The following is a 21,150-nucleotide window of genomic DNA, read 5'->3' as shown; positions in this document are numbered from 1 at the left end:
AAACAGAAGTTGCAGATATGAAGTCTGGCTGTCTCAGTGCAAACACAAGTCATTCAATGTCACTTTCAGGAGTTTGACCAGTTATGTCCAAAATATTCATACCCTGACCAAATTCTGAGTTTCAGTATTTTTTTATAAACTGAATGTTTATCTTTTAGCTGGAAATAACACATTAAAGTATGTACAATGGTAAATATTTTTCTTTCATTTTTCCACCAACTCCAACATCTTTTGCCATTTTTGTCATTTCAAGCAACTATTCAACTCCTAACAAATCATTCCAAATCACTTTAAAGGGATTGTTTGGATTTTTTAACATGAAGTTGTATGACATCCCCATCAGAAGTGTAGTACATCAACGGTGACCCCCGACGATGTGTGTGGCTGTAGGAGGATGACAGTTGAGTTGGCTAAAAGTAGCCTGCTTAGTTTTTGCCTTAAAGAGATTGTTGATCGACCACCTCCTCCTCATCGTTACAGTGTCTGGGTTGACGTTAAAATACGATCTTTAGCCTTAATTATGGCGGTGACCATCCCCTGTCGATAGTAGTGTAGGTGTACGCCAGCGGCATGCACTGGTTCTTGAGCGAGTCTTGTGTTTAAGTAGTAAGTATTGGCCTCCAGAATTAAGTAATAGTGTGTATATAACCACGAAAAGGCGGAACTCGGAAGGCTGTAAACCGAGGACCACTTATATGAATATATTTCCACGTTTGTGGGAAGAGTTTGAGGAAGGCCCTTTGCTGTCCCGGCATGATTATGCCCCAGTGCACCAAGGTATGCTTAGATGCCTTGCACAGAATCCTGACATAAAGCCCATCAAACACCTTTGTGATGAACTAGAACAAAGATTGTGAGCCAGGACTCAGTGAAATCCCCACAGACATACTCTGAAAACTTCCCAGAAGAGTGGGAGCTGTTTTAGTCCCCCCCCCTTGGCAGCTATTTCTCTATTTTCTTCCATTTTACCTCTTTAAAATCCCGCCTTCCAACGCCAACCTGTGTGTCTCTGCTAATTTACTTCAAATGCTACTCGTCTGTCATATTTATTTACCCCAGACAAACTGTTCATATTTGCTGCCGAACATTTTTTCTCTGGAAACCGATTAAATCAGAATCACATTATTTGATTAAAAAATGAAAGCGCAAAACGCCGACCACATGCAGACATTCAAATTGTAGGCACTCTGCAGAGAGCTACATTCCCATTTCATGCCCGGTTATTATGTCCAGAACTCACGGGGACCCCAGTTTAACAACAGTGTGGTATCCTTATCAAATATGATTTATTTGCATGATTATTGCCCCTACAGTCTGTCTTGTCTGCATCTTGAAATAATATGTACTGCACACTTGATTTATTGAACGTCTGATAGTGGAGTTTGCAGGCCATTCATCACACTCAATCTCCAAAGACGTGCTGACACATTTATACCTAAATATCAGGGTCATAGCTGCGGACCTGAAATGAGGGAGGGGGAGCGTTTACAAATGCATTTGGCCCTGAAGGTAGCACGTACAGACTGCCTGCCTGATGTCATTGCCTGCTAAGATTCCAAGATGGAGACAGATGGGGAGGAGAAGATGAGCTCTGCAGGAGAGACGGCACAGAGAGACGAGACGAGGAAGGTGAAGTTGTGCCGCACTCGGCTGCACAGCAGGGATCGGCTCATTTGGCTAAATAATTTCAGGGAATCCTTGGGATGAAGCAAATTTTAAATAGCAGCTGTGGCCTCTAACGTACGTCTTTTTGGATTTTTGTGAATGAATGTGAGTGCATCCTGCATGCTCTTCTTACCTTTGGACTTGATGCTGTCAGTCTGAGTGGATGGAGGTTCCTCTGAGCCCTCAACTTGATGTTTTATGCCCTCTAAACAAGAGTATGGGTGTGAAAAAAATATAAAAGAGGCAACGTTATGTGTCTTTACAGAGATAAGGAGGCTCATTCACAAACAGCTCCGAAGAACAAATTTGCCATGAAGTTCCCAACTCACTAATGCATGTTTTCTTAATTAAATGGATGCCAGCTGGTACATGAGAGAGTGTGTGCGAGTACACTGGTAAACCTCATGTCTTAAGAGTCGCGCTGGACATCTGATGAATGTCTGGGCTTTTCGCTTGACGACTATTGCTCTTGACTCTCATTCTGCAGACTCTGGTTCCAGCTTGGGCAGAACGCGGGGCTGGCTGGACCAGGCGGGTTACAATACAACACATTTTAATGTGTTGGGATTGAGCAGCATAATTGTTGATAACATGGGATTTCAAAGTGTGGCCCAATGAGGCTCCCTAGGAGAACATAAAGTGCCTGGGAGCTCCACGACCACCTCGCAACAAACTGATATACAGTATATATTGTATTCAATTTACCTCAATATTTTTGGATTGCGAAATGTGAGCAGGGAATGACTGAAATATCAATATTGAGATCTGCAGAGAATCCACCCACACAGACCAGCACATGCTCTTAGACGCCCATCACCCACCAGAACACATGCTAGGGGTTAGCAGAACCCCACAGGACAGATCACAGAGGAGCCCGAAGACACAAGGAACAGTTCTTTCTGTTTCTAAAAATGCCCCAACATCTCCCCCCCAAAGATTGTCTCATTCCAGGAAGAGTGGCCACTATTGAGCTGTTCTGCCATCAGGCAGACTAACGACCGATTGTTATGCACACCCGGCAACGACCATGACAACAACTCTATTGTGACCACACCCGCCAGAGACATACTTAGGAAGTCTCCACACTTAAAATGTAGAACTGGAGAAGGACAAAAGGCAAAACATCTTCAACAAACAAAAAAAGTCCAGTTGCTGCTATTGAACCGTTGCGGATTACCACGACCCGGATGACTGAGATTCTACACATATTCATTTTAGCTTCACGCTGACACATTTGATCTCTTTCAATGTCGTCACAACTCTCAACTCTCACTTATACAGAAGACTCATTTCTTTTTCGGATGGGGGTTCCAATTAAATTTTGCTCCAAATTTTAGTGAAAAATGTGAATAATGGAAATTATTTTAGCTTATTTTCTTTCATCTGTGAGTCAGCTGTGACCTTTTTGCCAAACAAAGCCTGTCTAATACCCAACAAACATGCCTGCAATGTCGCACAATAGCTGTGCAACTTGCCAGCATTGGGGTAAACAAAACCCCAATGTGCAGTGATAATGTGGTTAAACTACATGGTCTAACTAAACACATACAGAGACAGCCCTCCTGGAACCATACAGGACAGTTAACCTGGCCATTGGTAGCTAGGACCATTTTCTTTGGTCTACACTCTGGCCAGTCTTGCTTGGTGCATACACGTTGCGGGGGTTCAAGCTAAGTTCAAGCAGGGACCCGGTCTTTCAGAGTACAATGCAAACCCCTGGTCAGGGGTACGACCGAAGGCCGCAATGGCGGAGGATCAGGCGGAAGAGGTGTCACCACACAACTGCTGTAAAGGCAGATGAGAGCGTTTGCTTGCCTTGTGCTTCTGTAGGCAAAGGCTAAGGAACCTCGTCCCAACAAAAAAGGCATTATGTCCTCAACAACTCATATCCAAATGCATTTATATCTGCAAATGGAGTGAATGAATAGTGTCAGAATTTCCAAACCCATGTCCATCACGCCACAATGGTCTTTGAATTTGGCTGACTTTGAATTGCTGAAGTGCAATCATTTGTGCAGCACAGAAGCAAGGACGTGGGCAGTGGACAGCAGGGGAGGTTTGTCTTGAGAGCCAAGGGCCGTTAATACATCACTTCACTTATTTCCTCACCTCCATTGCTGGCGTCAGTCTCGGCGGTCTCAGAGACATCTGTAATTTGAAGCACACACATAAAAAACATGTTATTGTAAGATGCTAATTTGTGAAATGCATATGGTAGTAAATATCGCCTATGTTCACTTAATGGCCTCTCATGCCTGGAAATAAAGTGCTTTCCTTGATTTGCACTTAAAAAAAAAAAAAAAAGAACAAAACATACTCGAGACGGGAGAGAGATGCGTGCAAAATTAATTACAAACTGACATCCCTGTAAGGCAGCCTGAGAGCCCCCCTCTGCACCAATCCTCCCTCCACATCCTCTATACGGCCTGTTATCTCTGTAGTCACACAACTCCTTCCTTCTTCCTCACTCCCCGAGCAAACCTCGCTGCTTCCCCCTTTTGCAGCAACAATCAGGCAAACAAAGCACACCATAAAAATACCCACTCTCCCCCAGCGGCCTGGTGGCGCAGTGGCAACGTGAAATACAGCCGTTTAGCTTTGTAAGAACGGATAGAACTGAAAGCATTTTGCAGTCTGCAGTGAAGGTCAAAAGAAATGCAAGGAGCTGGGCTGCAACCTGTGTAAGCGAACTGCCGTGACGGTGCTACGGGATGCAGGGAATGTGGTGTAAACACTGATATAATGCAATGCACCTCTTCTATCACATCTTTGCTTCTTTGTGTTTGTTTGCTTTCAGCCATCACCTGTCTGCTTGTGCCAGGTTGCATCATTGTTTGACATTCAGCCTTCTATTCTCTGGAAATCTTAACCTTTATAGCTTCCAGCTGTCTTGTGCTTAATCAAAAATACTTTCCCCCCAAAACAGAGTGGAGTTTATCTGATGCAACAATCTGAAGTAAAGTTTCTAATCCCTGATAGTCCAACAGCAGGAAGGGTGAAGCAACAACAGTCCTACACTTTTTGGTGTGTGTGTGTGTGTGATTTAGTTTTAAAGCACAAAACTACCCTGAGGGATTGTAACAATCTACAAAGTAAGTTTAGTGCTGACGTTTTAGAAAGGCAGCGTCATTGCTTAAAAAGAGGCCAAATGCAGTAGGAACTACAATAAGTGTCCATGCATCAATTACAATTACAGCGCTATACTTTCAGTACTTCAGATGTAAAATATTAATAAAAAATAACATTTTCTTTTAACTGGGGCTGTCAAAAATAGCACGTGTAGTGTAGTGTCCCCACACAGTCTCGCAAAGTCTGACGCTCTTTTATACAGTAACTTTCTTCTGACCTGAACACATCAACAGCAGTGCAACTCCAACACCATATACAGTATGTATCTCCAACTCACACAGCACGTCTCTAGTCCTCCTCGGCACGACACTTCCTCATTGTCACGAGACGGCCGCAAGATGCATTCATGGACACTCCAAAAAACATAAAATCGTCTTAGTTATGCACGTATGTGTGGTCTGAATAAACAGAAATTCAAAGAAAAGCAATAAATGGATATTATTATTACTCATTAACTTAAATCTTAGTGCGGAAGTACAATGTGATGCATTTAAGTATCCTCGGAAATCCCAGAAAATACATCTACAGGTACACTCAAAACGTGAATTCAACTTAAATGACTTGGTGTCTTTGAACGCAACTCTTCAAATGTTGTGCTACGACTAACGAGTGTAGTGTTAGGCAAATAGATTTCCAGACGTGTGTGCCATCTTTTAGCTTGAGTTAAATTTTCAGTTCATTTGGAGCTGTCAATACATACAAATGTAGATGTCATTGTGTCCTGTCATTTATCTGTTTGTTCATAAAATACAGTAAAAATGGGCATATTTCACACATAGTTGCAAATGGTGATTAATCATGACAGATTAATTACAAAACTGTGATTAATTTGATTAAAATGTTTAATCATTTGACAGCCCTACTTTTAACGTAACTTCTTAGAGGCTTTGGTTGTAGCGGATGAAATGAACACTTCTAACACGTCTATCTGCATTCTTATACAAAATGAATACATATTTGGATGTGTCCATCGTTTTGCTGTGTTGTTATTCCATGGGAGTGTCGCATGTGATCATTAATTTGTTGTAAACTGTATTGATAGTATACACAGTTCATATTTCTGGAGTTTCACAGTATGGACCGGCTGAAACATTATCACGTCCATTATCCGAGATTTGGTACATTCCACTTCCAGTTTGGGTAACTGGAATTTGTTTCACTGTTTGTTAAAGTGTTTTGCACTCCTTGGCCACCTTAGAATAGAGACTGTTCAGAAATCAATGAGACTCAAGCAAAGTGTCTCAGTTGTCACATACTGCTAAATTGTGCAGCTTTGCATTTGCTGCTGTTATTAAATTTGATGGTGACCCGTGCGGATATTGCAAAAAGAGTGGGAAGAACTCTTGTGTCATGTCTGCCTTATTAACCAAGCTAGCATGGCATCATAGCACGCTACAAGATGTGTGCAGGAGCAGCGGCAGCAGGAGCTCACAGAAGCATTGGCTTTATTCCAGATGCTCCCTTCTCTCTGCCCTCTGCTTTCTTCACAGCAGAAACAACACTGGTGTAGCAGAATCCCCTTCTATAAAGCCAATTAGTGATTGGAATAAAAGCAGGAATTTAATAATAATCTCTTTGTGGCACTGTGAACCTACCATTTCCCAAGGCAATGTTCGTCTGATTTATACTACAATTTGACTCCTGTGTGTGCTGACACTAGCGGGACCATCATTTAGAGGTGTGTGTGTGTGTGTGTGTGTGTGTGTGTGTGTGGATTGTGGTAAACACATAAACAAGATGGGGGTGAGAGAAAAACAGTCTTCTGTCAAGGTTCTAGTGAAGGAGAGGCCCAGTCCACAGAGGGCTGATAAGAAAAAAAAGTAGAAAAACAGTACACAGAATTGACTCCCTCAGCAGGAAACTAGACCGCTTACACTAGTGCTTCCAAACACCAGGACCACGGACCCTGAGGGGTACTTGAAAGCGTCTCCCTTTTTCCTTTTTGGTATGTAAATTGCTAGTATGTGTGGTGAAAGAATAGGAGTTAATCTGTGGCTCTGCAGAAAGACGCCATAAACACAAACAAACTCTGCAAAGATGAGCAACAACAATTAGATGCTTGGTGAAAACATCCACAATGGAAAATCGATCAATAGTTCAAGTGCATGCACTCTTATTTGCATACGTAAGACAGAGGAGAGGAAGAAAGAGAGTTGGACTTAAGTCATCCTCATATGCAGACAAGCAGAAAATTGCATCCACCCCCAATGTCCATTCATTTATTGGACAAGAGGTGGCAACAAGACATGTCTGCGTGAGTGCACTGCAGCACGGTACTCAAGCATTGCAGTGACATTGAAGTGGACAACAGCAAGTTTAGAGTATATTTCTATGTATGGTATATTTGATGTTACTAGGGCAGTTTTCAATGGGATTTGTTTAGGGTCAGCGGTAGTATACCACTTATCATGCTCTCATCCAATGGTGTTTTTTCGATTAAAAAAGAGTGGGGTACCAACCCCTGATATGCTCCTTTTGCACTGCTCATACAGTAGCTACTCTATTATTGTCACACTAATGACAAAACCAACGATACACCTCAGTATCGTCTTGAATGAAGCTTCTCTCCTTATGGTGACCAGCAGTCAAAGGTGACCCTCCCTCTGGTTCCAACTGATTTGTTCTGTTTTAAGGTATAACACCGACTGCCTCAAACAATGATTGCTAGTGCAGAGTCGAGCAGGTTCTGCGCAGTGGATAAGAGGCGTCGTACCTACATAGTACAAAGTACATATACTCTCCGTCTGCTATTTATTCTGATTCCAAAGGCATTCTAAATGATGTCCCTCATATCATTTATGCTTCATTGTAAAACTTCACAACTGACATGAAAAAGCAGCAACGTACAGGACATATTTGCTAGCAATCATTTTCCTTGTCAAGTCACAAAGTTGCAAGACCACATTTTGCTGGGCAGAGTTCCCGGTGGTCGATCACTACCCCATACGCAAACAAGCAATGAAATAATTTGTATCCTGTTCATCAGTAATGCCAACAAGGTTTGTAGAATGATGCATAAACAGGAAGTAGAAAAACCAGCACTTAAGCATCATGACATACAGTGTATGAGACATTCATTTTGCATTTGTATTGCTGGTCTGTATTAAATATACCATTCATACCCATCTGCAGGATCTCTGGTGAGGTTCCTGCCTCTCATACTCAGAGTAACCACTGTTCTTGTCATTCTAGCCTCGTCAGCCCAGAGTGGAGTCCCTGCAGGTTATCCAACAAAGCAGCATGGGAACAGTCTCTGCTTAATGTTCCAGACAGAAGTCTCGGCCAGAACAGAAGGTTTCTTTTGTTCCACAGGCACAGGACTTTTTGTTGTCTGGGATCCCGTTTTCTTGAGAAGAGGTAAAGGTAAAAATTGAAGTTGGGGTGTCTGCAATTTCTTCAACTTTTGGAATGTTGCCCATCATTCACAATCCCTATGCAAGACAAGAACACTCATGTCTTTCATTTTTCTGTGCGTTCTAGATAGCCGCCTCATGCTGGCAGTTTTTTCACTAGCAATGCAGGTAATGGCAATTCACCTATTCCGCCTATAACGCCCTTTAAAAAACCTCCAAAAACCTCCAACAACGTTTTCTCTACATAGAGTATCCATGCAGTAACAGGCGCATTCATGATAACATGAAACTTACAGTATAATGTCCAGTATTATGGTCATTTTAAGAATTACCGTAACGTCTTTCCTGGGTGCATTGATTTCACAGCGCATAGCAACTAATGCTACTTCGGTCAACAACAACAGCATAAAGAACATGTTCTGTGTTTGCCACTAATCATGGCAGACGTCTTGAGAGGTACTACTACTTTGGGACAAATGGAGCGTTGTTGGTGGTTTCTGGATGTTTTTTTTAGAGGGCTTTATAGGTGAAATAGGTGAATCCCCATTACCTGCATGTACTGCCTGGATGACGCAGCTATTTTGAACACACAGAAAAGGGAAAGATGTGTGTTCTTGTCTCACATAAGGATTGTGGATGATGGGCAAAATTGAAAAAAACAAAACCAGAAACTGAATATACTGTATTACACATGTAAATCAATTATTGACCAAATTGGTTTGATTTCTGTATTTTCTTAAGATGGCGATCTGGTGAAGATCCTAATGTTTTGCAGCTTTAATAAAGCAGACAGAAGGCCATTGATTGCCCAACAGCACTTCATTTTCAGACAATAAGAGAGGGAAAACGTCAAGGTCAGTACCGCAGTGTTTTTGCATTGCTCTCAAAGTCCGAGAGAAGAATTCCTTTCCAAATGCAAAGCGGGTGGTCTTTGAGGAACTTGGTCCTGGTCTTTGCAAGGCCATGTATATTAAACAATCATCAAAGAACCCTCATTAAACTTGGCATGGAGTAATAGCCAAGGGTCTGATAAGCCCAGTGGAAAGATAATTAAATACATCACCCCACTTAGGCTAAACAAGAAATGGTGGGCCTCAACAGGTGCCCAACCAAAAGAAGTAATGAGCGAGTAAATGTGGAAAGAAGCCCATTTTCATATGTTAATGTTAAGTTTGTTGTAGAAGCTTCTGCAAATAGCTTAGCTGCTCTCAAAACAAGAGGGGGGGAAATAGTTTGTGTCCAAGGGGGGGCAAGTGTTTCATCACTGTTGAGTTTTCTTTGCTGTGAGATGGAACACTGTCTAACAATCTGAGCCAATTAAGGAGCACTGAGCTGTGACCTGCAGGCTCAGGAGATGAAAACAAGCCTGCTTTGTAAACTCTGTGACCGCCTCTCTCTCGACTGCTATGCCCCTTAGAAGCCAAGAGTCTTCATTTATATTCCGCCTTTCTTCTCCCCAAGAAAGGCCGAGGCGTTGTGGACGCTAAGTAGCATTGTGCACCCCTGCGGGTGTGGGTAACCTTGCGGCGGCAATGGCAGCGGCGGCGGCTGTAGCGGCCGTACCGTCGTGGCTCAGAGTGTGGGTGGGGGTCCTCTGAAAAAAGCTCTGAAAAGTCCAAGCTCATTACACAGGCTTGGACCATGCTTGGCGAGATGAGAGAGTATTTTGAAGGAGTGAAACACAACAGGACAGGACACCATCTGCTTTCGGGTTGCGTAAAAGAGAAAGAGGAGATGAATGGATGGCAGATGAAAAGACACAGTTGACAACATAAACTGCCAAAGATAAAGGGAAAATTACCATTGATGAACCTTTGATTAGATGAAGTAGAGTCAGTAAAGTGTCTCTACTGGCTATGTTGATCTCTCTTTCTAGTCATTTTTAATCCACTGTCCAAAATAGTGAGAGACAACCATTGTGGTTTGTCAAAAGACACGAAAAGAAGTGGATTTTTTTTTTTTTTAAATGAGCAAGAGTTATGCAGAGATGAGAAGGTGTAAGTGAATACCTGATTAAGTGAAGAACTAAAAGAAGGAGATGACACAAAAATAGACACAGACGAGGGGAAAAATGCAAAAGAGGCCTCCCCCTGTGTGACCTACATACCTGCTGTCAGTGGTGGCCTGCTCCTCTCTCATCACTTGCTGAATAACTTTACATAATCTCTCCCTGCGTTTGTTGCACAAAACTGAATGCTGGTGTCTTCAGTCCTGATTGTGGTTTACTATATCAATCCAGAGACGGTCGGGGGAATGCTTAATTTGACAAAGAGGTGATGTAAAACCTGGGCTACATTAATAGGACAAACCACAGGGATGAATGCGTAGACAGGGAATGTTTGTATGTGTGGCAAGAGGCTGTGGCTCGGGCCTTCATTTGCAGTTAGGAAGTGATGCCTCCTCTGGGCGGCTCATGGTTTTCCACAGGAGATTATGCAATGAAGCGGTCAGTGTAATCAAAGTGCTTGTCTTGACTGCAGTAAAAACCAGGAGCAGTGGCAGACTGCTGCCCATCTTCGGAAAGGTCAGTCACATAGGGCAGACCGATTGGCAGACCTCAAGAGAACCATGCACATAACGGAGATAATATGAAAAGCACAAAAAGTGAATAACATTGACTTTTAGCATCTTGTTACAATGGCAGCTGTCAGCAAATAGAAATAGAAAGCAAGATTTACATTTACGTTTGATGTGCGAGAAGCATTCGAAACAAGCTGGTTGTGAAAGACCTGTCAAGTCCAAAACAGTGCAGTGCTTCACCGTATGATTAGTCTGTGAACATACTGACTGCAGCGTGTCATGTGATGATTAAAACGTGACGATATCTATCTCGTGGGACGAGGGCAGCCAGAAGTGAGCTATGGCATCGCCACTGTGAATGATAATACACGTTATATGGAAGTGGCAGTGTGACAAGCAGGATTGGAAGCGCACAGTAAGTGCTTTACAGACACTATTATCCTTGCAATCCAACCTGCGCTCGGTATTCCAAGCGTTACTCACTCACGACGCGTCACTGTTTTTTCCGTGGGAGTTCAACAGCTGCCGCTGTGCTGTCCAAGCAGAAGCTGTAGTAATTCTGCAGTTGATCAACGTTACTGAAGATTTGTCAGCTCAAAACACAATTGCTGCATATGGCTTCAAGACATGTAATAGTAGAGTCTACTTTGGACCTACTTCTGCACTATAAGCATCATGGGAACTGTGGTTCTTTTAGCATAAACATAAAGTTATGTGTTGTTACATAACTACACATCAACATAAGTGATTAGTTGCAGCAGCTAATTTTTAGCTTTTGTTTCAATTTGTGGAAAGAAGTACAACAGCTTAGAGCATCATGCTTAGGTCATACATGCAAATATATATACATATATATACGTATATATATATATATATATATATATATATATATATACATATATACATATACATATATGTATATATATATACATATATACGTATATATATATACATATATACATACATACATACATATATATATACATATATACTGTACATATACACATATATATACATATATATATACATATATACACATATATATACATATATATATACACACATATATATATATATATATATATATATATATATATATATATATATATACAGTATATATAAAAATATATAACAGTTATGGTTAATTTGGTCTCAAACAATGTTGACAATAATATTGTTTATATAATAATTTGGGGGACAATAAATATTTCAAAATGCAACTGCATTGTTTTGTGATTTAGTTAAGTAAAAAAACGTCTGTTCGTCCAGTCATAGTTTTTCATTGTACTTTTCTTAAAAATAATGTTTAAATTTCCTCACATCTCGTTCTCCCAGACCCAACCTCGTGCATCGTCACGTCTCGTGAACTGAGTGTCTTGTGACACCCCCTAGTTCTGATCTGTTCCAATACACTTCCCTTGTCCTGCCCATGTCCCCCAATGACACTGACCTCAACCCTCCATGTATCAAAACCCGAATGGGATTACAATCTTTGTGCAATCAAAGATGTACATATTGCATGTTGCATACGCAGGACACTGGTTTATTGAACATGGTGTTTTCTATTGTTGTCCGTTTTCATTTAATTATTGCCCTATTTATACTTTTAATTCCTGTCCTGTTTTTGCAGCGATGCACCGTATTTGTGGAGCACATTCTTGGCGATAAACTGGTTTTGCAAACACTGAAGTATAAACAATAATGCATACATTCATTAATGTATTTCATGTCCATTATGTGTTGTGAGCCGACTTACATCAAACTCGACTTACAGTTTAGGAATGAAACTTGTACATAACACGAAGACCACCTGTCAGTATTTTCGACCTCAATTTCAGGTATTTCCGTTTTTTTTCCCCCCAGAGTTATCGGAAGAGGGTGCGTTTATTGTTTTTTTTTTTTTTTTTACTTTTCACGTTCCGCTTCATTGTTTTGGACCAAGTTTTTCATACTCTGAGAGCCAAGTTTCTGAGAGCACAGACAGTTGAGGCATCTCAACTAAATTATGACAGCAATGTCGCTGATGAATCCCATTTTCCTCCACAAGATCTGAAGAGGCAGTGCATGTGTGGTAGGCTGTGTTTACCTGGGGAACAGATGGCACCAGGATGCACTGGAGAAGAAGGCAAGCTGGTGAGACACTTACACTCTGAGCTATTCTCTGTGGGGAGACTGAGGCTCTTGGTATTCAGGTGAAAGGTACTTGGAAACATATGTATCTAAATATTGTTTCACACTGGGTAAACTCTTTCATGGCAAACCTGATGGCATTGGTCTCTCTCAGCAGCATGACATGCTCCGCTACACTACAAAACATGCTCATGAACGGCTTAAGTCTTGAACTTTTTCCCCCCAAAAATGGCAGACATTTGCTTTATTCTACTTTTGTTTGGGCCCACTTCCCACATAAAGTCTGGCATGTTTGGCTAGCTTGTTCAGCACACTTCCCCTCCTTTGGCACGATTGGAAGAGGTGGGCCAGGGCACAGCACGACTGTGGGCATAAGCATATGCATGCGTGCAACGTAGTCGAGTCACTGGATGACTGTAATAACGTCTCAAGTTCATTTTTGTTTTTGTTGCGATTGTGTTTTTAGACTCATGTACTGCGTAGCTCACCTTTTAAGGGAGGCAAGTCATGGCAAAGAAAAGTAGCAGCTATTGGATAATGCATGGATTTGATTTTAAATTCATATTCTATTCTTCTTATGTCACATATACAGTTTTATTTGGCCTCAAACCTCGTGTTATTTCTTTGTATATTCTTTGTCGTAGCATATTGCAATGTTGGGAATTACACCATTTTTCCATATGCTGTGCATTCTAAGTGAACTACAGACTTGAAGTGGATCCGTGTTTAAAAAATATGTTATACCATTTGTAATCCAAAGAATGAAGAATTTATCATGTCTACTGTGATCTTTTAGTCTCAAAGACAACAGTTGTCAGTCAGCATGTCACTTGGGGTTTACTCCTTTTTCCATCTGAAGCGGCAGCACCATCAGCTCTTCCCCGCTGCCTCCAGGAGACAGGCAGCCCATACAGACATCACTCAGACGCTGTCTTGGGCTTGTGTGAGCTTTTAAAGCCTGCGTGTGTGTGTGTGTGTGTGTGTGTGTGTATGCACATGCTGGAGAATGACAAAGATGTGTTCCAGACGTTTCAAGCACACATCTGCTGCATCTCGCCACTCGCTGATAAATTCTCACTCTGTTCAGAGTTTATTCATTTGCAGTTTTTTGTGAAGCAAACAGATGGGCAGAGATAAGAAAGCTGATTAGAAGAGGAGCTTCAAAAGGGAAACAGAAAAAAAGGGTGTCCCTGTAGCGCAACACGACCCCTCCCTCTTTGAGGCAGACTTGCAGGCTAGAGCGATGACCAAACATACTGCCATTTGTGCACTCTGGGGCTCTATTCTCTATCTCCACACTGACTTCAACAGGCTGCGATTGGGTTTCTGTGTTATGAAAAGCATAAAAAAGGCCCAAATTCAAATCCAGCATCCCCATATTAGCATAACAAGTGAACACAGGGCGTCAAAGAAAGTTTAGAGCGAGAAGCGGAGCCAATGGAATTCAACGCTGCATGAATGCATGAAAAAGATAAAAACTACGAGTCGTCTCCATACTCCAGATTCCTCAGCAGGGTTTCTCAGTGTAAAAAGCTATAAAACACACATGCATACGCCGGCCATCAGCCACATCATTCCCAGAGGAGGCACTCACTACTGCCAAAAGTTAATTGTGTGCTCTCTATAAATAGATTTATATCACCAGTGTCCTGCCGCTCCCAGAAGCATTGTAGCTTGTCAGTACGCATGTCGGCAAATTCCAGTATCATTTTTTCAAGATGACTTGAAAGTGTTCCCTCGTTTATTGCGGGGGATAGGTTCCCAAAATAGCCCGTAATAAGTGAAATCCACGAAGTAGCCAACTTCATTTTTTTTTTTTTTTTTTTTTTTTACAATTGTTATGTTTTAAGCCAATAACATTTTCTCACACTTCTCTCTTGTTTAAACACTCTCAATAAAGTTCAAGACACACAGTAAATTATAGTACTCCTCCTGTTGCAGTCCTCCTTCGAACCGAAGACTCATTTACAAGCTGGAAAGCAAGCAAGCAAGCTAGCGGTGACACCGGAGACACAGCAGGGCGGCACGAAGGAGACTGATTGACAATGGTCTACAGCCAACCAGGACGCAGAAAATAATGGGCAGTGCAGACACTGACACTCAACTTCCCACAATGCAATTCTTCTTAAAGGGCCAGGCTCGGCCTGTAACAGCGTTCATATGCAGTAATAAAAAAAAAGAAGCACATTAAAAAAATTCCGCAAAACAGCGAGTCCGCTACAGGTGAACCGCGATGGAGCGAGGCAACACTGGATTTAAATGACCATTCTGGGATTTTCTTGCTTTCACAGAAGGGTTTCAGCAATTTTCTCCACATTCATCTAATAGTGTCGTCCTTTTCATTTACCACACAGAAAATAGGTAAACTGGTACATGTTAAACACGGGACATGACAACTATCAGTAAGTAAGTGCTGAAAAACGGAGAAGGGGTAGGATTAAATAAGCTCTGCGTCTTCCTGCTCCTTTTCGGACCAAACCATTTCCTTTACCATACTAACTGCTAATGTGGCTTTGAGAGAATATGTGTATCTATATACTGTATGTATATAATATGTATAAGTATATGTATAAATCTGTCCAAACGATAACAATACCATGTCTTTTCCTTTTACATTCAAAGGGAATTTAATCAGCTCGTGAGTAGACAAACACGTTTACATTATCTGTGTACACTGAATGAATTAATAAATGATTGCTGTTTCATGGTTGACTATGGCCTATTCGTCAAAAAATAGTGATGGAAAAGATATATCGTTATACTGTATATATGTATTATTCTGGTCACTCGGCGTCAGTAATGTTACATTGACGAGACATGATGTTATATTACTTTTCCTTCACACTGCATGGAGTCATGACATAGTGAAAAAACGTTCTCCCATTCCATGTGGAAGTGGTAATTTTTGGGCTACTTACTTTCACCTGCTTCCCCAGTCTGTTTGAAACACTTGCTTAAGTTTAGGTTAAGTAAATTGGACAGGCTAGTTGGAGAACTAGTTAGCTCGGTAGCATGCTGTGCTAGCGGCAGTCGTCTCTCATGTCCTGCAGTGATCCCGTAGCCTGTGCAATGTAGTGTAAACAAAGAATAATAGGAGTGTAAAGGTGTCTACGGGGGTGTTACTTCATGTCTACGGGCTCTGATAATGTTTAAAATATTTTGTGTTTATGGTTGTCTTTTTGTTTGAGTGAACTCGAGGTAACAACATGTTCTATAGAAGTAGAAAGAATCACTATTATTATTAATTTTTAAAGATTATTGTGCTTGTATACATTTAGTTTAGGCATTGTTGTTTAAAGTTACTTTGCCGTAACTTAAATGTGACTTTCATAATCAAAATACGGTCACGTCATAAAACAAGAATATGTCAACGTGAGATTCTTTATTGCATAAGAGCAACCAAACACCCTCACTGTGCTGTGATAGTTTAGTCTACCTTGACATCAATAAAATGCCTGCTGGATTTCCGTTGAGCCTTTTGTGTCAGCTTGTTGTTGTACTCCACATAAATGTTACCACTGAAGGAGTCAAATATAAACTGAATCAATAACAAGCTCTCACATAACACCAGCAGGCTTGAGAATAAAAGTGATTCTCATAACAGTTGTTCAAAGGAGATTCATGGCGCCTCCATTTTTTGATGCACTCTTTTATTGTGTGGATGGATTTTACAAGCAGGGGAAATAACTACATGGTGAGGGTGTGTGTGTGTGTGTTTTGTGCTCAGTGACATTGAGACAATAAGCTCTTGTAGAGTTTCAGTACTAAATGAAACCGCACTGTCCAGCCCCAAGTGTCAAGAGTCGGGAATTTCCAGTAAGACGAAACCAAAGCAAGTCAAGGGAAGCATTGGGAGTGACGGCACAGGCGCCTTGAGGCTATTGTGATGGCCTGCTGGGGGTGTCTTTGTCCCCATCCTCTTCCTCACTGTCTCCTCTGCAAGACCACTCTTCCCTGACTTTGAATGCATTACAGGCGGTTTCCTGCTTGCCTGCACCCAACCATATCCCGGTAGAGGCCCAACACCAAGCACATAGTCGGCTATGAGGTCCTTTACATCAGCAGCTTGGTCAAATATTTCCCTCTCAGTTGTTTACAATAAGCATGCGCATATTGTGTTTATGTGAATTGCCAGACATGCACATTACCTGTGCATGCGAGTGGAAGAATATCTATTTGCATTATGTGTGAATGTGTATGGACATACATCTATTTAGTGTTAAGTGAATTGTCAGACATGTTTGCATTGTGGGCCACACGATAGCCGAGTGGTTAGCATGCTGACCTCACAGCCAGGAGAGGGTTTGAATCTACAGTCTTGGAAGAAATCATTAGACCACCCTTGTTCCTTCAGTTTCTTGTTCATTTGAATGCCTGATACAACTAAAGGTACCTTTGTTTGGACAAATATAACGATGACAACGAAAACAGCTCATAAGAGTTACATTTTTTGGTTTATTATCAAGAAGCTCTTAGATTAAGCTCTTAAATGAAACTCTTATGAGCTATATACAGCCATATCCCAGAAAATTCACTCAAAACAGGTGAATTCAACTTAAATGACGTGGTGTCTTTGAACGCAACTCCTCATCATAACGCAGTTAAAGTCTGATTCAAATTTTCTGCTAATAAAGAAACCAGTGTTAAGTAACTAGATTTTCAGACAAGTGTGACATCTCTTAACTTAATTTAAATTTTCAGTTCATCTGGCGCTGGTAATACACACAAATATATCAGATTGTACTTTATTTATCCCACAACGGGGACATTTCAACATTACAGCAGGAAAACATATACAATCCTGCCCTGTCATTTGTTTTTCTTTCAATAAAATACAGCGAAAACGGGCATACTTCAGACATAACGTGACACGGTGATTAATCACGATTAATTAATTTGAAAACCGTGATTAATCTAATCATTTAACAGCCCTGGTTATAACGTTAAAAGGTTTTTCAGTGTTGTCACCGGTAGGGTTCTGTCGTGCCTCCAACCGTGCCTATGAGGGATTCTCTATGGAGAGTGCAGAGATCAACTTTAATCGAAAATAGGACAGAGTAAAACATGTATACTTTTAATATTCAGACACAATTGCTGGGTTGTCTGTGTGATGCATATTTATGAGGAGCATTCCAGGAGGAGGGTTGTATTTGGAAACATTATCAGCGAGACAATAACACCTATTTTCAATGAGCATTATTCTAATATGTGAAGGGAAAAAAAAACTTGCTAAAAGTTTGAATAGTAAGAATGATGATGCCGTACGTGTGTTTACTGGGATTGAATGTACGCTGCCATTACATCTTACCTTCGGAGCAAAGACGATAGCTATTGACTTCTAGCGGAGAATCACAGTGCATGAAGGAAAAACAATTTCTGTTCACAACTCACATTTATTTATTCCTTGCTTAAGGCAAAGAGCGTCTTACGTTAATTTATGGGTGCTGCATGAGCTTATTGAAGCGGGTGCCCACTCACAATTCAGCAGAACAAGGCTGAAGAGCTACACAATAAGAATGCAGCCTCGATTTCCATTTTTAAAGTATGTTATGAATATTCATAAATAAAGGATGATTGGATTCTGATTCAATTTAGTGAGCCTTTATAAGCACAAATATCGGGCTAAGAATCTCATTACCTGCATGTGCAAGGTGATATTGAACACATATAACTCAAATAATAGAGCCCGCACCTTAATTTAAAATACAAATATTTCCGCTGCCTACCATCTTTCATATCTTTTCTCCACATGAATATTCTAACACACAATAAAATCCCTACATTATACATTGTGCATTGTTGTATTACGCCTGTTTGGTCATGTATATAGCTTGCATAAAATGGGACCCTTTCTGCTCAATACTACACAAAACCGCACCAATATATTTACTGTTTATTAAAATACCTGTGAATTATTACTTTCAAATGTTGGTAAGAGAAACTCAGTACCAAAGCAGCATCTAAAATAATCAAATGTGCACACAATCAGAAATTATAAAATGGTATCAAATGGTTAGCTGGGACTAAGATGTTTCGCTGTGAAGACACTTCCATATGTGCAATGGCTGTGTGAGGAAAAACAGGGTGTTAAGACAGTGGCTAGAAATGTGTAAATGCAAAGGGAGGCATTTGGAATGCTACTCTATAACACTCCTTGCAAGGTGGGATCAACAGCACACATACACACTGATAGAAGCGTATTGTGATGACAGTGTTAAAATAACTTAAAGAACTGTTCATGCGTTCACATTTTTACCTGGTCGGTGCCTTCTGAAGTTGATCATGCTTAGTTACCAAATATGTCAAGAGAAACAGGCTGAACACATTCAAATATTGTGTACCACAGAGGAGCAAATGCTTTTAGAATAACGCGGTATTAAATGAGGATGAAGTTGTGTTTTTTATGTTGTAAATCTATTATTTTTAACAGTAATGCAAAAATAACAATACAAAAACATACCTTCATCACCATTATTGCTATCGTCAAAAGACTGTTTGCTGATGCGTGACATAAACCTCTCCACATTTAGGCTTATTGTTTGTCAGATCCTAACACTTTGTCCAGCGTATCACTTCAGATTATGGAGTAACTCCATTATTACTTCCGTGACGGCAAAGAGGAAAAGTGTGACCGTAAGGCCACATATGCTACCTACTGCAGTGGCGTACCAACGATACGGCATCTCTATTAGCATCAGTAATCATAGAGGAAGTGAATGCACACCACAAAGCCAGCTATGTTTCGTGTTAATGTAAAGACACACACAGTAACACCGCGTAACGTAGCCTGTGGTTATTGTAGATGAGTAGAAGACTTTTTTGTTTTTTGTTTCTGTTTTTTGTTACTACACTTAACTTCTTTTTACACTTAATGACAATTAAGAATGGTTAAAAAAAAACAATGCAAGCCTCCCTCTCCATGTCTGTATGCACTGTCTGGGTCACACGTCATCAAAAGGCAAGAGGTTTTATTTTATTTTAGTTTTATATTTTTTTTTTTATATAGACCGGTTCACTTACTTTTTATTGTAATTCGGGATTTTTTGGGGCTAAATCGCTGAAAGAAGTCGATCTCAACGTAAATGTAAAGCTATCCTTGAACTATTTGTCATACAGCCATGGTTTTGGGCTCTTTTAAAAGCTATCAAGCTGAAATGTATCCCCCCCCCCCCCCCCCCCCCTATTTGTCATACAGCCATGGTTTTGGGCTCTTTTAAACGCTATCAAGCTGAAATGTATCCCCCCCCCCCCAGACAGAATCTGGGTAAGGTGAGTTTGAATACACTGAAAAAGAGGGATTTTTAGGTTTGCCTTATATACAGTATATTTTTCATGTAACTTCAAAATGACTAGTTTGGTGATATGCACTGGGAAACACAGTGAGGCCACAGCCTTTGTCAAAGTCTTCACTTGAGGATCATGAGGATTGGATGTAATTGGCCTGAGCCTATCAGAAGAAGGGCTGGTATTTCTTCACGCATGGACATTGATTGGCCATTGTGCCGCAGTCGACCAGCAAAAGATTGATCTCTTGGTTTGAGTGTAGTGTCGTCAAAAGTTTGACATTCAGAGTTCTTTATGACGTAGCTACTGTAATACATCCATGCTGACCAGATGTGATTGATGTGATTGATATGCGCATGTGACAAAAATAAAGAAAATCATGAATGTCTTCATGGAATTTAGGCTTGGTGTAGACTAACTATCTCACTAGGGTATATTTACTAGCTTATTGTCAATATGATTTAACCATTTCCGTGGGCGGGCATGTTAAGCATGTTCAAGATTACACATACATTACCTGCACTATTCATGTACGTACTGCAGGCTTTACGATACAAAAAGTGGAACATATCATTTCACTTTAGATTATCAACATCCCACAAATCCCACAATGGATTGTGGTCAATTTTAGAGTGTAGCTTGCGTCATTGCTCATTCTTCACATCATTACGAGTCATTTTATTCCTCCTTCCAGTGACTAAAATCTGAACTGTGGCCATGAGCAAAGAGCCTAATTGCAGATTTTAATAAAGGGTATTTGCTCTGGAGCCGCTTGTCATGTGATCAGTCAGTTTCACTTGGATAAGCCTGGCTCTGCATGAGATTCAAGAGCCGAGACCATGCCCCTTCACACGAAATGCAATCGGCCTGCAATCAGGAATGACACCACTGTTTACTGCTTGACAGTGCCACCCCCACAGCCATCCCACAGTAACCCCAAGCTGTGACAGACGATGGCAGGCTCAAGCGAGACACGATCAATGTGGTGGAGTGTAGCTCTCCACTGATGGAAAGGCTTGTAGTATTTGCGGGACGTATTCCAATGGCTTTTCAGAGACGATGGAGAAGG

General features: G+C 41.0%; 1 protein-coding gene across 1 annotated transcript in view; it reads right to left on the bottom strand.

The window, feature by feature from the left end:
• macrod2 (mono-ADP ribosylhydrolase 2) overlaps positions 1 to 21,150 on the bottom strand; it is a 497,420-nt gene that overhangs the window by 1,163 nt on the left and 475,107 nt on the right. The window contains exons 16-17 of the mRNA XM_054799427.1: positions 3,775 to 3,813; positions 1,799 to 1,870 (exon numbers count right to left, since the gene is read on the bottom strand). Coding sequence (XP_054655402.1) covers positions 1,799 to 1,870; positions 3,775 to 3,813 — 111 coding nt within the window. The remainder of the gene's footprint in view (positions 1 to 1,798; positions 1,871 to 3,774; positions 3,814 to 21,150) is intronic.

The sequence above is a fragment of the Dunckerocampus dactyliophorus genome, chromosome 14 (assembly GCF_027744805.1).
Source record: "Dunckerocampus dactyliophorus isolate RoL2022-P2 chromosome 14, RoL_Ddac_1.1, whole genome shotgun sequence".
In the NCBI taxonomy this organism is placed as follows: domain Eukaryota; kingdom Metazoa; phylum Chordata; class Actinopteri; order Syngnathiformes; family Syngnathidae; genus Dunckerocampus; species Dunckerocampus dactyliophorus.
The sequence above is the reverse complement of the archived record's forward strand: the minus strand, read 5'-3'. Positions and strand labels throughout refer to the sequence as shown.